Consider the following 15,570-nt stretch of genomic DNA (forward strand, 5'->3'; position numbering starts at 1 on the left):
TTGATTATGATGAATGATTATTCTGATCAAAAATTTCAACTTAGCCTGCTGTTACATCCCAAACTATAGATAATAGTCGATAAAAACAAAGTTTTGGAGCTCCCTTAATGTGATTTGATTAATAAATTACAGTGGAAATCAAAGTAGTGGTACCCACATATGTTTCACTTGGTCTCTGGTAGGAAGGATGTAAGTGACCTGATCAAAATAGTAGGGACAGAGCTGCACGTATGCGTCTTCTGGACGATAGGACATCCTGGCAAAGATTTTATCCAGTCTGCGGTTTGGTATGAAGTACTGTCCAGGGTAGAGTCGACACCAAAAGACTGTCACCAATGCATCCATGCCGGCTTGACATTCTGATGGCCTGAGAGGAAACAACTGGTACAGAGGTGGTTGGACTGCCATTTTCGCTAACTCCTGTGCCATCAAGGACGGAGATGAGATTAAATTCAGGTTACTGGCAGCCATACAAAAAAAGTGATTGTAAATTTGTTGATATTTTCAGATTATTACACCTTTCGTATTTCTGTTTGGCTTTTCTTAAGGAAAAAAAATGTGCTTACTCCTTTTAAAATCAAACCAATTCTAGAAGTATAACTGTGATCAAATAAATCAAAAGTAATTGATTGTGTCTTACCTTAAGGGTGAAATGTAACGTCCTGTATGAAATGCGCACTTTTTGTTTTCATTTAGTTTTTGTTTTGCCGTGTTCTAGAGCATGTGGCAGTAGTTTTTAAAAAACATGTTTAACACGCACATCTTTAAACTTCATTTTAACTGTTAACTTAATTTTCACGATTCAGTTTATCAGTTTCAGTGAGTTGTTTGTGTTTATGACAAACATTTTGCCCTCAAATTATTTATTTAAAAAAATAGGCCTAAATTTACTATAAATACACCGCTAATTATGCATATAATAGTGCCCCTTCCACTACAGCTGAGACATATTACTACCTGAATAACCCCTAAAAACACTATATTAATCAGTATTTCATATTAAAAAGCCAAGCTGGAGCTTTTTACACAGATAAACGAGTAGACTGATAATGTAATTTAGTATTTCCAGAGAAGGGGAGGGGAAATTGCTGTGCAACGCCGACTCTGCTCATTCGCCCTTCGAGACTACCGCACAGCACGTCGTCCACACAGCATCAACTTCAAAACATATCGGACATAGAGGAGGAAACGGGGTATCGTCTGGAATATCGACGGCTAAGGGCTGCTTAACCAGCCAAGGAATCAAATCAGCCTCTCCGGTAAGAATGAAACACTCAAATATATCACTGACCCACACCGAAAACAGCACTATATGTTTCTCTCTCTCTTTTCCTTTCTTTCTGTGTGTGTGTGTGTGTGTGTGCCTGTGGCTGGTAGCTAGCTAGCCAGCTAACTAACGTCACTTAACCAGCAGCTGCTAGCTCGGCGTGGTTTGGCTCGTGTTTCCTGCCACAGCTGCCGAGAAACAGTTTTTAATCGGCCGAATGAGAACACTTTACTCTGTGATGTTTACCCGATTGTTGTTTTGAAAGTGTTGTTGATTATCTCTTTGCTTTGAGTAAACGTGTTAACATGTTCACGTCAGTCAGACAAACAGTTGAAAGAAAATCAGCGGCAGTGTTTGTTCACCCTAAAAGTAAGACCCGTATCGGTACAAAAAAAAAATCTGCTACGAATAATGTTGATAAACAGTTTAAAAGTCGATTTCCTTACACGATAGCAGGTACAAGAGAAGGCACGAGTTTTTATTTTTTTCAAGTGTGTGTTATTAGTTTGTTATAAACTGCCTAACGCAGCCAACATGGTGTAAGCTAATGTTCGTTAAAACAAGCTCAGTCTGCGTTACTTTTCCAAAATGCTAGTCCAAGGTTTAGTTAAACCCCTTGAAAGTTTTCTTGCCTGTAAAAAAAAAAAAAGGTAGCTAGTTTGTGTGTGTGTCACTGCTAACGGTGCAAAGGCGACACAAAGTTTTGTCATGAGTTTAGCGACGACTTAAATAGGCGTGTAAACCCGGTTTATTAATAGCTAACTATTCATGTGTGGCTTGACTGTGAGCCGACGCTGGGGACGTGGTCGCAGTTGAGGTATCAGGGAGTGTTGAAAATACGCATTAATTCCACCATTTCGTGTGAGTTTTGATTTTGAGTCGCAGGACTTCCTTCTGAAGGTCTCACAGCCTCTATTCTTTCCCCATATTCTCATGTACTCCCTTCTCAGCAGAACAAAAGGCTCTGCGTGGCGACCCCCTCCCCCTCTGAACTGTCAGATTGATTGAGTCCATACTTGAGGTATGAGGGGACCGGTGCTGGGGGCAAACAGAATGGCCACCCGTTTATTTTCTGCAAGTAGACGGACCATTAGTTGTATCTGTTGACGCTAATCTTTGTCTTAATGTCACACCCTCTGTGTGTGGTCAGGACTATGCCCTCTGTACACTCAGTCCTCTCTAGTTTTTGTGTAAATATGCCAGACACACTTCTGTGTCAGGGGAAACTTGGGACACCACACATGTAGTCTTTCACATGTATTAAGCAGCTGACAGGATTAAATTTATTCATAGGAATAGGACCCCAAGTAAGCATTAATGAAAACAGATCTCAAAACATGTCCTTTTAAAACCATAAATTACAAATGTAGACACGAACTGGCCATTGTTACTGAGTTATAAATCCAAAAGTACCAAAAACAGAGATGCGAGAGCACATATGTTTGACCATTTTAAAACAAAGCAGTAAGAACTAAGTGAGCAGTATGTACAATCTCTACTTTTGATAGCTCTGCTTGTCCTGTCTCTCTTACTTAACTGGTGGCAGTTCCCCTTTACACATGACTGCTGGCAGTTATTGCAGGTTATTGTGAACTTGAAATTTGTCGTAACAATACAATCCTGTGACATAGTGTCCTTTCTTGATTTTCATAATGTAGTAGATGATGTAGTTTTATCTCTTATCATCTAACACATTGCTTCAGCAGATGACTATTTCATTACCAATCTGTCATTTACTGAACGATAAGTCACGTAGACATTTTTGACATGGCTTTTGTTCTCTTATTATTCTTCTTTCTTCTGCGTTAGATATTCCCAGGGAACAGCTGTTAGCAATCATTTAGCCCTGGTTTATCTCACTTAATTTTCAACATTTAGATTTTCATGGGCTAAATGTTACACGACTGGTAGTCAGCTCCCTTCTTCCTTGTGTGTCTTGTTGCTGCAGTTTTGTTGTGGGTTTTATGGCCACATGGGAGTTTTCTTGTCTCCATGGTTGTCATGGCTAAGTTTGCAACCCACTGGAAGTTACTGTGATTGGATAAGTGACTGTCCCCGGTGGGTTGGTTATAGCTGAAGGTGATTGCTACTCTATGGAAACTGCATGAACAACCACAGGCAGAAAGATGAGAAGAAAAAGTGGGAGGAAGGAGGAGGATGATGTGGTTTTCAGCAGTCTGTCCCAGCGGAGTCGGACTCAAGGGAACAGCCATAGAGACATGTACCAGCTGCACCCGCAATGAATGGCCAGGGCTCACGATGGGTTGCCATGACAAGGACGCTGGCACGCGTTGTTATGCAGACACCTCTTTTCTCAGGCATGTTTGCACATTATTTCATTGCCTGGTCTTGCTTTGTTGGTGCTTGAAGGAAAAGGCCTGGTTGTGTATACAGAATCAGAATAATGTTTTTACCTGTCTTTTGTGTTCATAAGACTGATCGAGGTATGTGTAAAGGATATTTCCCTGTGTTGGTTTTTGATCCAGCACCTGTATAAGAGCTTTGGGTGTGCGTGCCCTACACGCTGTTTGCTTAATGTCTTGTCGGACTTGTAGAGAACAATGATGCTGTTGTGAAAGAGAGATCTGCGGTCTGTTGACCACATCTGTTGACATCGGTTTCACTCACACATGTAGTGTTAAACACCAGTTCCTAAACTTGTTGAAATACTCATGTTAATAAGCTTACGCTCACAGGTCCTCACTGAATGAGTTTTGTGGAATGACATAGGTCAGTTGTCCAATTGTGGAGTATAGCCCGTGTCCTCTCCTTTCATAGCTGTTTCTCTTCACATGGTCGCAAAACGGGAACACAGTCAGTGCTTCCTTAAAAGCCATTGAAAGGAATCTAAACCGGTAGTCCAGAGGTAAGGTCTGGATTCCTGAGCCTTACCTCAGTTTTTAAGAATGAGGAAATGGTAACATACTGGAGACAGTTTTTTCGTATGTTGACTCACTTTTTGCGCAATTTGCGGTAAACGTTGTGAATAGTGTGACATAACAGTAATTGCAGAGCTGATCACACTGAGGCCAGGGCCAAATCTCCAGGGGGAAATATATTAATGCCTGCACTGAGACCAGTAAGATGCCAAGCATGATTTTACAGCACCTGTTATCTGTGTGTTATCTGAGGTCGCAATTAACCAACAGCACATTGATGTTTCTGGGCACAGACAACATTTTGTCATCTCGTGTGTGTGTGTATAAATGTAGAGGACAAAATGTAAACATAAAACATATTTACATTTAATAACGGTAAACTAACCTTAACCTTGGATCAACTCCTTTCTGACAAGGCATGAGCAGATTTAACAAAAGCAACCTGCCTCTCATGTTACCCAGCTAGTTCAGCCATGGCATTTTCTGTGTGGCTGTTGGTTGGTATCAGGGTTTATACACTGACTCTGACAATGCAGAATGGCGTCAATGAGATCGTAAGTGGTTAGAGGTGAAAAGAATGCAAGTTATCTCTAGTGGTATCTAAGTTTTGTTATTGTTTTATGACATCTTCACAGGAAACGCTTATCTGACTAGAAACCAATCATTACAATATTTAAAGAAGCCAACACAGATTGTTGAGAGTTAGATATTTTTTCCTGGTTCATTTCTGTAGTACAGATACAGGGAGGCCATGGACCATGGAAGCAAATCAAGTCACACCAGCCGTCAGAAACTCCTGCAGGCTAAACTGGGCTAACAAGAAACTTTTAGGGCTGGCTAACTCTGAGAAATTTACAGATTTGACAGATTTGAAAACACTCCCTAACCTAGCAGTACTAAGGCTGCAAACAGCCCATAATGCAACACAGTGTTAAAGGCTGTAGTTACACTGGTACTCTCCATTTAAAAGGAACATGTGATGTAATGAGCACATAATGGTCTGGTCCTGAATTTTAAAGTGACCCCTACTTTTTCAAACCCAATTACCAGAAAAAAATATTGTCTTGTATCCCTTTCTTCCAGAGCAGTAGAGAACTCTTAGCACAGCCTTTTCTGTTCATTTGGCTTAGATACTGTGCAAAAATTCTTAGGCACTGCGCCTAAGTCTTATGATGGCCTGACTCCAGGCCCCAGAAAAGGTGCCCACATCTCAGATGTTTTAAAAGAAAATGGTAGTACTGTCTGAACAGGCTACAGTTGTCTTTTGTGTTTAACTCATTTCCACCTCTGCTTCCCCTGCACTCGTTAAGCAGCCACAGATCTGGACATTACTCGAGTTTGCCATCTCATTTAACTGATTACTTGTTATTCTCTGGGAGCAGATGCACATTAATGAAATCAGCCCAGAGTCTGATCCCAGTAGACGGTATATGCAACGGAAAATAGAGTTTAATCTTACAAAATGTGGTGTATAAATGTGAACAAGAATTTCATTGGCATTTTTTTCTCTGGCTCCCCTGAACCCAGGTTGCTTCATGAAGGGCACCCAGGGTAAAAACCTATGGCAGATTAGAACATTCAGATTGTGATTCGCTGTGTTGACCTCTAACTTGAGCAGCCGATAAAAAGCAACAAGTATAGCAACAAATGTGAGATCAGTTTAACGGTACTTGATTTCCTAAAGCACATCAAGAAATGCCATTGCGGCCATTTATTTTGAAAGGCCACAGGTTTTTCTGCCATGCAACCTGCTTCCTGTTGAAAGAGACCAAGGGGACAGCACATTTTACTCACCTCTCTGCTTGACTGTCATCTTTAATTCTAGCTCTTTTGTGATTCAATTGTTTTCTGTGTTGATCATTACAATGATACTCAAGTTTAAGAGATGGATACCAAGTCCTTATAGCATGTAAGAGTCTTGTGCTATATCTGTAAATAAAAATACCCCCCCTCCCCCAACAGTAATAGGGGCTGAGCAGATTTAACAGGAAGGTCGCACATTTAATGCTGAAGACCACTCGCTCATCCTCAATAGACCCATATAGAACTGAAGATACACTCAGGCAGATGTCAAAGCCTCATCCTTTAATGCAGAACCTTGCTATTTGATTCAATGGGGTTAAGAGGTTAAGGCTTTTATGACACAGTGCAGTCTAATCTAGGTTTTTGTGGCAAGCTTTCCTATCCTCTATTCTTTTACTTTTTTTGTTAAAAATATGGGGAGGACAAATGTTGAGCAAATCAGTCTTTCTTGTCAGTATTTACTAAGTAAATGATGGCCTTGTTTTTGCTTTGATGGCCAATACTTTGAATGCAGTTGCAGCCAATTTCCGATATTAAAATAGTGTTGTGTTGAATCAGGGATGGGCCACCTCTGTATGTGTACTCTGCTCATTTGATGTGAACCAGCTGTGCCTGGAATTTCTGGCTCAGATAACTACCAACTGCAAAATAACCCGCAACAGGTAATAAATAAGGGCTGCTGTTGAAAATACAGTGATTTTTTTTTACGGAAATGCTGCTGATCAGTCCTAGTCCAACAAACAGACTGTCCTGACAGTCGGAGAGGAATAAAAAAGAAGGGGGAAAGAAATAAGAAAAGTGATTCTGGTGGACCAACGTAGACTCAGGAGGAATGTCTGGTTAGGTAAACCCCCTGTGTGGTCACCCTTACAGGACTTGGTCTCCCTCACTGTGATTTGGTCTGGCTCTCATTTATCTCCCTCTGGGGCTGCTATGGCTGTCAGTGGGCTGCGCATGAGTTCTGTGCTGTCCCTTTAGGATTTGAACAACACTGCTGACCATAAGCCATATTCCCCAGATGATGGTCTAAATATATAACTCCCATACTCCTACACCCCCATCCTCTTTTATTTTCTTGCCTGCTCTTCTTTTCTAACCCCCAAGCTAGTCCTCTTGCATTCATTCATGTGTGTGCAAGCATGCATGTGGACACAACCATATATATATAATATTAATGCCCTATGGGCAGAAAAGAAAATGTCCCATTTGTCAGCTGTTATGTTCCATCACTATTTAAAGCACACGTTGTATAGTAAAAAGTAAGAGGAGTGTCGGGGTGCTGGGAACAAGACCAGAAATGGCTCGCTTTGCTGTGTTCGAGTATGTTATGTCATGCCAAACCTGCCTCTTTTTAAATTCTGAATGTAGGGAGGAAGGATATCTGTGCAAGAGAGACAATGAAGTCAAAAGCACATAGTGTAACCAGACTGTTGGCTGCTCTCCATTTCCCCCTCCAGCTCCTCTTGGTTCACTTTGTCCTTCTCTCTCTTTGGTTTGCTCCTCATCCTCTGCCTTTTAGCTAACAGAAAGATTCGTCTAAATCTAGTCACTGGGTCTCTTTTATATGCGTGTTAAGTCAGTGCCTGCACTTTGTTAAAGGAGTTTCCTGCTGCCAAATTCTCTCACTGTATAAGCCAGCTTAATATGGCCCTCAAGCACTAAGGCAAACCAGACCTATCGTTTCTTCCTTTTGTGAAAATATTCCTATATGTCATTACAGATGAAAATGACACTGGAACATGGGAGACAAGGAAGGGGGTGTCACAGTGGTTTTTGTGGGTTTTCCTTATGAATGATGCTTAGTCATCTAGTGACTCATATTTGCGCACCACACCGCTCTTATCAGCCATGTTTTGTCATTGAAAGTGAGGTTTAATCACTTATATCAATCTACCCAGCCTGGAAGGGAATGAACTGGTTAATAAGTCTTAGTAATTGCTTAAAAAAAGATTACTGTTTTCCCAATCCCTTGGTTTTCTGCTCCAGATCACATCTTTGAGTGGTGGAGCTGAATTCCCCTTCTGTGAGATTAATCAGAGTCTTTATGGCATGATCTCTATAAACCATATCCATAATCTATAGGGTTCTTTTAGGGGCCGGGTATAGTGAGAGGGGTCAATCCCCCATCTGCTTGCAGTTCTATGTGCAGATGAAAATCATCTGCAGTGGCAAGCAGAGGCTTTCCTCTCTGTTTTGATCCACATATCCCCTTAGAGAAAAACCTTTATTATCCTTGAAAAGCACTACCCCTTGAAAATCATTGCAGTCAGCTGTCAAATAAATTTGCGGAAATACAAAACCACTGAAGTCCAGCACGTATGAGTTTGTCAGATCTCACCAATATACTGTATCTTTGTAGTTGATCAATTAGGCAGTTTTTGTATTTGATTAAAATATAATGCAGCATAAAGAGTTCACAGTCATTCTTCTGTCCCCATATATTGTCAACACAGTCTGTTTTTCTTCTTTGCTGCCTTTTTTCTTTTTCCCTTAGTCTTTCTGCCTTAACAAGCTCTGTGTAATGTACCAGTTTTCCTGGTGTGTGACATGGTTTGACTGACGGATTAAACACAAGAAAAGAGGGAGCACAAGAACACTGCTTTTAAAGAGGAATGTATCCTGCACAGGCAAGAGTGCTCATAATGCATTGTTTTCCCCTGTGTGATTAGCACAGCATGTTCTAAGGGCCGATGATGATAACTCAGTAGGAATTAACTAAACAGGCAATAAAATGGCTGCACTATTAGCATTTGTCAATCTATAAAACACACATTAGCAAAAAAAAAGGTTTTAGACATTTCATTCATTATATATACCTAAGCAAACCTTGCTGTAAAATCAGTTGTAGTATTATGTGTAGGTGAGAGGTGGGCAGCTCTAATCTATTTTTTTTTTTTTTTCTATCTGTCTCTCGCGGTCTCGCCGCCAGTCTTGTAGCATTCAGTGGGATTAGGATTAGTGGTCTGAGGCAGGCTACTTTAACAAGCACTAATAGATTTGCAACTAAGAACGTGTTGGATACTGCAGCAGACAGCACCAGAGCAGGGGTAGGGGTTATGCAAGTTCGGCAAACACAACATTGCTTCAACCTACAGGAACAGAGCCACTGAGTTTGTGGGCTTCAGTATTAAAAAGTTTCATCCACATGGCGGTGCATGACTTCCCGTCTGCCATCCACTGTGGGCAGCAGGCCTGTCTTTGGGGAGGCATCTGCACTGGAGCCCACGCTGGGCCTGATTAGTCAAGGCTATCCAACTGTGCTGTTGAGTCTCCATGTAAACAAACAGTCCATTCGTTAGGCCTGTATTGCACACAATTAGTCATTGTTTGTATGGGAAAAACATTCTGCTGTAAGTACAAAATCGCTGATGTCAACAGTTTGAACCAAAGGGTGTCAGTCAATGTAACTGTCCCTCCTCCTCTTCTGTTTTTTTTTTTTTTTCTTTCAGAGCTGTGCTGGAGTGATTGGTCCAGTTCCTGTCCATCCAGTGAGTCCAGTGGTTGTCGGCCCTGTGAGCTGGTTGAGGGGTCTCAGAGCTGTGGATTGCATCATTATGGAACAATAGCAGTGGGAATCAAAGCTCTCCCTCCTCCTCATCCACCATCTCCTCCCACATTTCTCTTTCTCTCAGCCTGACTCTCCACTGAAACCCTCCCCCTAGCCAATACACAGTCACCCACGCGCACATGCAACCGTCTGACCACTCCTCCCACGCCGGTCATGGTCCACTCCCCCCGTCTCTCCAGTCAGTCAGGCAGTGAGTCAATGGAAGCTGTGTAATCCTCTGTAAAGTAGAGGGCCTATACGTTTGCATATGCGCCCTTTTGTCATGGCGGTTGTTGTTGTTGCAGAGGCCTCCCTCAGGAGAGAACATGAGGGAGAACAGAAGGCAGCATAAAGCTCACAAAGGGAGGAAGAGAAAGCAAGGGAGTGAGTGAGTGAGAGACACTGACGCTGCCATTTATCTGACCGGGGGAGAATGAGCTTCACGGGGCAACGGATAGAATTCAGTGGAGGTGAAACTACATGATGTGGGACTGGCATTACTACCCCACACCAATCACGAAATTGGACCAACAGTCAACCTTGGAGATATTTGCCACATACAGTTTTGGAATTTTAATATTTTGGGATATTTTTTTATTTTCCTGCTCCTGAGTGGTCTCTTTCCATCGCAGCCTACCAAAAGTGCCTTTCATGTGTGACTTTTGTCAATTTTTTTACTCATCCTACTTCACATTCAAACTCCATATTCCCATAGAATATTGCTAGTAACTTTACATACTTTAACTGTCATATTAAACGTGTTTTGCCATGTTTTAGAGAAGGTACATCCACAACACCAGCCTCCACCTAGTCACACTTGACAATCATCACCTTACTGCTCTGGGAGAGTGTATTTAGCTTGAGCGTCAGGTTACTCAAGACTAGCTGGACTTTCTGCACTGCCTCCTCTGGATCTCTGTTTTTTGAAGACACAGAGCCATCGCCATGGTCACTATCCAGTCCAAATGGCGCTATCTTTTCATGTTCCTGGGCATCCAGCTGGTGGTCATGGCATTGCTGTCCCGAGAGGGATACCAGAAGAGGGTCACCTACTTCATCCGCATCTTCCGCAAGCCCGACACCACTGGTTTGCCAGGGCGCAACCACACAGCAGTGGGCATCTCTGGAGGGGATGTATATGCCAACCTCTCTCACATATCCAAAGCTCATGGCCATGGAGATGGCATGCCCTACTGCCCGAAGACATCGCCTTTTATAGGTAAGTGGTCTCCTGATCAGAAACTTTCTAGAGTTTCACTGAAACTGAGGAACTTCATTGGTATCGTTGTACTGACACGGATCTTCCACATGAGCTGCACAGGACTTAGCATCAAAAAACCACACATTAAAGGAAAGTTTATAAATACTAGCTTAGAAAAATACAAAGTGTTAACTGTTCTGCTTAATCGACCCACCAGGTAATCAAACAATAATCAACACACTGCATCAGCTTTAAAAATACACGCTGCTGCTATTTACACGCAACAACAAAATGGTGATGCTAATGGATCGTGTGGCGGCTTTTTGTTAGCAACAAAGATATTAAAGTACAGTTTGTTAAACATCTGTACATTTTTTTTCTGTTTTTTGTTGTTGTATATAATATTCTCTTCATGCTAATTTACAGTAGTAGGTGTGTCATTAGATTTGATTTTTTTTTTCAGTTTGTCAGCAATGGTCTTAACATTATGTATGACATGAAGAAGCAAAGTAAATATTAAATCCTGGTAAATAGAGAACAGCAAATATGCCAGGGATCCGTGCAGGATATGTCACACATAATATTCTCTTCTAGCTAATTTACAGTAGTAGGTGTGTCATTTGATTTTTCTTGTCAATCTGTCAGCAATGGTCGCAACGTAATATATGACCAGAAGAGGCAAGGTAAATACAAACCCTGGTAGATAGAGAAGAGCGAATACCTGGGACAGAGCGATGTGCTAACAGTACGACAGCTGGCAAACGTACTGTTCTGCCATCAAGATAGACAGCGATGTAGGGGCAAATTAGCCATCATTACAAGCAAGCAGATGAAATCATTTAGATCAGTAAAGATTATTGTGTTGTGATTATGTGATTTGAATCATCTGTCAGATCACTCTTATGTTCACTATAAATCTGTCAGTCTAAACAGCAAATGTTTTGTTTAAAAAAAAAAAATCAGTCAAAATCATCATTTCCCTCAGGATAGTGCACAGTCATAGTTAAAGATGACGGAACCTAAATATTGTTAAGGCTGCTGTCTTTTCCTTTCTTGTTATATATTACAGTATCTAGACAATCTGATCCTGCTCAGTGTTTATTTAGTATAACTAGGACGCACAGTCAAAAACAGGCTTAGCTTTCTGCTTTCCAGGCTCTGCCCTTTGCCCCTTTGTTCCCACATAACAGCCAGTAATTTTAAACTACATGCTGATACTTGACACAGAGAGCTGTGGGCTTTTCTAGAAAAAACATAATGGAAAAAGGTCATTGAGGTAATACTGAACATTGTGGCACTACCTGTAGGTTCGCTGAAACAGGATTGACAAGGGAAACTTGGCTGGTGTTGTTTTACTTTAACAAATCAAACGGCTCAGGTTGCAATGTCAGTTTTTTGTTTTTGTTTTTTTCCACTGTGACAGAATCCTGTGACAAGTTGCTTGGCCTTTGTTGACAAAACAAATGTCTGCAACTAACAATTATTACAAGTTAAACGGACGTATTTCTATGTTTTATGTTTTATTTTCCCCATTAGTAAGTGAGGCTATAAAATGTCACTGAATTGTGAAAACTTTTCAGACCTTGTCATATCTGCCCAACCAACAATCCAAACCCCAGATTTTCAGTTTTCAAGTTCCAGAACTGGTATTGGTTTACTAACTAACCTCGAGCTCTGGGTCGAGGGAAGGACCATGATGTCGCATTCAAATAACAGGCTCTCATACTCGAACCAGATCATTTGCCTTCACTGCATTAAACATATCCTGTTTCCTCCTGATAATGACAGCAGATTTTTTTTCTATTCACAGGTGGGCCAATCCATGTCAGCTTTCCATCAGGGCTCACTCTAGCGGAGGTTCAGAGGAAGAATCCACTCGTGGTACGCGGCGGACGCTACAGGCCACCTGACTGTGAGGCGAGGCACCGTACAGCCATCATCATCCCCCACAGGCACAGAGAACACCACCTAAAGTTCCTGCTCTACTACCTACATCCTTTTCTGCAGCGACAACAGCTCAACTATGGAATTTATATCATTCATCAGGTGAAACTCACACAACCATGTTGTACACCTGAGGAAGATTCAGAGGTTGAATAAGGGATTTAAGTAATGCCTCGCTTAATGTTTGTTTGGCTAATATAGTTTAAACATTTGGCAAATTTTACACCTATCATGTAGTTAATTTGCCCGGTTTATCCTTAGGTTGGTATCCACTACAGTTGAGGTTAGTTGAAGAGTTCCCTCTAGTGTGCTGTCACTGAATGTGCATATTAGAGTATGACAAGGCTCAAGTGGCTTCTAGGGTTTTATCTCCTTAGCTGCTTTAACAATTGATTCATCTCCTCAGCTCTTCATCTCTTACATCTCTAGAGCTGGATTTGTCAGTGCACAGTCACATTGTCAGATCTTGCTTCTTTGCTTCGTCTTGTCTTTGCTTCGCAGACACCGTAAAATATTTCAGTAACATTTTATTTTTTGGGGTTTGTGATGTCCCAGTAATTTACTAACAAATTCCAAGGACAGTTTCCTAGAAAAACTGGAGTTCATCTGGTATACTTTCAGTTAATTGTAATCCATCGTAACAAACACTCAGCCATTTTGACAGTAAGTGTCTATGTTTGCTCTGCAGGCCGGAAACTACACGTTCAACAGAGCCAAGCTAATGAATGTGGGTTTCCGGGAGGCCATGAGGGAGGAAGACTGGGACTGTCTCTACTTCCATGACGTGGACCTCATTCCAGAGGATGATCGCAACATATATGTCTGCGACTCCAACCCCAAGCACGCAGCCATCGCAATGGACAAGTTTGGCTACAAGTAAGTCGTTGACTTGCTTATGAATGTTGAGGGGTTCGCGCTGCACAGACAGACCCCCCCGTCACATCCCGTGTTCCACTTTTATGTCAGATATTCATCTGCGATTCTGTGATCTTTAATTCCAGGCTTCCGTACAAGATGTACTTTGGAGGAGTGTCAGCTCTGACGCCACTGCACTACCTCAAAATGAATGGCTTTCCCAACAACTACTGGGGCTGGGGCGGAGAGGATGATGACATTGGAGTCAGGTGAGAATAGTTTAGACCGGTTTCTCTTAAGGATGAGAAATTCTACTGTGAAAATAGTGCATCCATAGCCTGACAGACATTGACGCTATTATTATACATTGATATTTAACCCTAATCAAACTGGTTATATCATTAAAAAAGCTGTAAAACTGCAAATGAGGCTACAATTGTGCTGTGGTTGCAGTGTGCTGCCATTTCTTGGGTCATGATCACATAGTACCACAGATCAGATTTTAAATGTCTGTTGAAAAATGTCCCAATTCCGACTCATAAAGAGGTGTGTGTAGGCTAAACTGATGTTGTGTTTCTCATCTTCTCAGGGTGTCCCTGGCCGGGATGTATATCACTCGTCCATCATTAAAGCTTGGCCGTTACAAGATGATTAAACACAAACTGGACAAAGGAAATGATGTGAACCCAAAGAGGTACAGTAAACAAGTCGGTGCATTTCATTTTATGTGTGCAGTTGCATGCAGACTTAAAAAAAACTGGGAATCTGTTGAGGTTCAGAGGGTGAACTCCACGCTGCTTAGTCTTAAAAGGACACAGCAGAAATGGTAAGTGCTATGTTTTTGTTTTTACTATACGGATGAAAAGCAACTTTGGTATTCACTGCTCTGTCTTTGTTCTCCATTTAAAGGTTCAACATGCTGGCCAAGACACGTCAGACCTGGAAGATGGATGGGATGAACACTGCTGAATATGAAATAATATCAAGGCAGTACCTTCCCCTCTACACCAACATCACTGTCAACATTGGCACTGAGGCCGGTCTACATGCACCACCTCCTCCCCCCAAAGCTGGGGGCAAACCTGCAGCTGAAGCACCAGCTGAAGTCCCAGCAAAAGGCCCAGCCAAAACGCCTGCCGAACAGAAAGAGGGCCACTCAGAGAAACAGTCTCCCCCGAAAGGCCGCTAATCATGTTTCACTGCCGTTACTTCAGTAGGATAATCCTATCTGTAGATGCTGTAGGATGGTGGTTTTTCTTCCAAGTGGCCTGATTTTTTTTTTTTTTTTAATTTTAAGCTTTTTCATTTGTTGGTGAAGGACTTAAGTTTGTGGAGAATCAACATCATACTGCCTGCAGACAGTCAGGCAGACATTTGGGTGATTAACACACCTGGTTTATCAAAAATAAAAACTGTAGACATGATTTTCTCAGCCTTTAGGTGACTGTTCTCCACCTGGGTTCCTGGGATCCTGTTACATCACTGATTATTCTTCCAAGGGAGCCACAGTAAAGAGAGAAGGCTAAAAGTTGGACTCTATGAGTTTATATATCTACAGCGCTGTGGTCGCTGGTTAAACCTTGTGATGCCTTAGAATCTTTTTTTTTTTTTTTCACTTGTAATTTACATTATTTAGAGTATTGGGTTTAATAGAGCAGTAGCTGCAATTTCCAGCAGTCACACTGTGCCACAAGAGTCAGACTTATTTTTTCTCTCAAAGCCAATGAATACATGAGTGAAAGTGTGTTTCCAGTTGAGTGTGTGAAGCTGCTACAGTGAGTACTAAATGAAGGAACCTGTATTACTATTACTTCTTATTACTGCTTTTGACATAACAGCACACATATCCATATATCTGTCTCCAAATATCCGGGGCCTTTGTTTAGAAAGGGTTCCTAAACAGAGATGCTGTTCTACTTCAGTTTGGCTTGTTTATCAAAATATAGGCTAAAGCTTGGTTTCAGTGCTATGGATGCTGTAAACATAATTTTGCCTCTTGTCATATTCAGTAGAATTATCAGCGGGAATGAGAAAAAAGTGAAAACACTTAGTTCTGTATGCCAGGGGCAAGGTA

General features: G+C 41.6%; 1 protein-coding gene across 1 annotated transcript; it reads left to right on the forward strand.

Annotated features, from left to right (window-relative positions):
* The first annotated feature begins 1,122 nt into the window (after positions 1–1,122).
* Positions 1,123–15,183, forward strand: si:dkey-199f5.8 (beta-1,4-galactosyltransferase 3). The gene is made up of 7 exons (XM_041045060.1): positions 1,123–1,259; positions 9,399–10,715; positions 12,508–12,743; positions 13,330–13,517; positions 13,643–13,765; positions 14,086–14,190; positions 14,406–15,183. The coding sequence occupies exons 2-7, from the start codon at positions 10,442–10,444 to the stop codon at positions 14,683–14,685; spliced, it is 1,206 nt and encodes a 401-aa protein (XP_040900994.1). The 5' UTR covers positions 1,123–1,259; positions 9,399–10,441; the 3' UTR covers positions 14,686–15,183.
* Positions 15,184–15,570: the final 387 nt, after the last annotated feature.

The sequence above is a fragment of the Toxotes jaculatrix genome, chromosome 8 (assembly GCF_017976425.1).
Source record: "Toxotes jaculatrix isolate fToxJac2 chromosome 8, fToxJac2.pri, whole genome shotgun sequence".
Classification (NCBI taxonomy): Eukaryota; Metazoa; Chordata; class Actinopteri; family Toxotidae; genus Toxotes; species Toxotes jaculatrix.

Coding starts and splice junctions, on each gene's coding strand:
- si:dkey-199f5.8 (XM_041045060.1), top strand. CDS start 10,442: ATGGTCACTATCCAGTCCAAATGGCGCTATCTTTTCATGTTCCTGGGC. Junction 10,716..12,507: donor GAAGACATCGCCTTTTATAG/GTAAGTGGTCTC, acceptor TTCTATTCACAG/GTGGGCCAATCCATGTCAGC. Junction 14,191..14,405: donor AATGATGTGAACCCAAAGAG/GTACAGTAAACA, acceptor CTCCATTTAAAG/GTTCAACATGCTGGCCAAGA.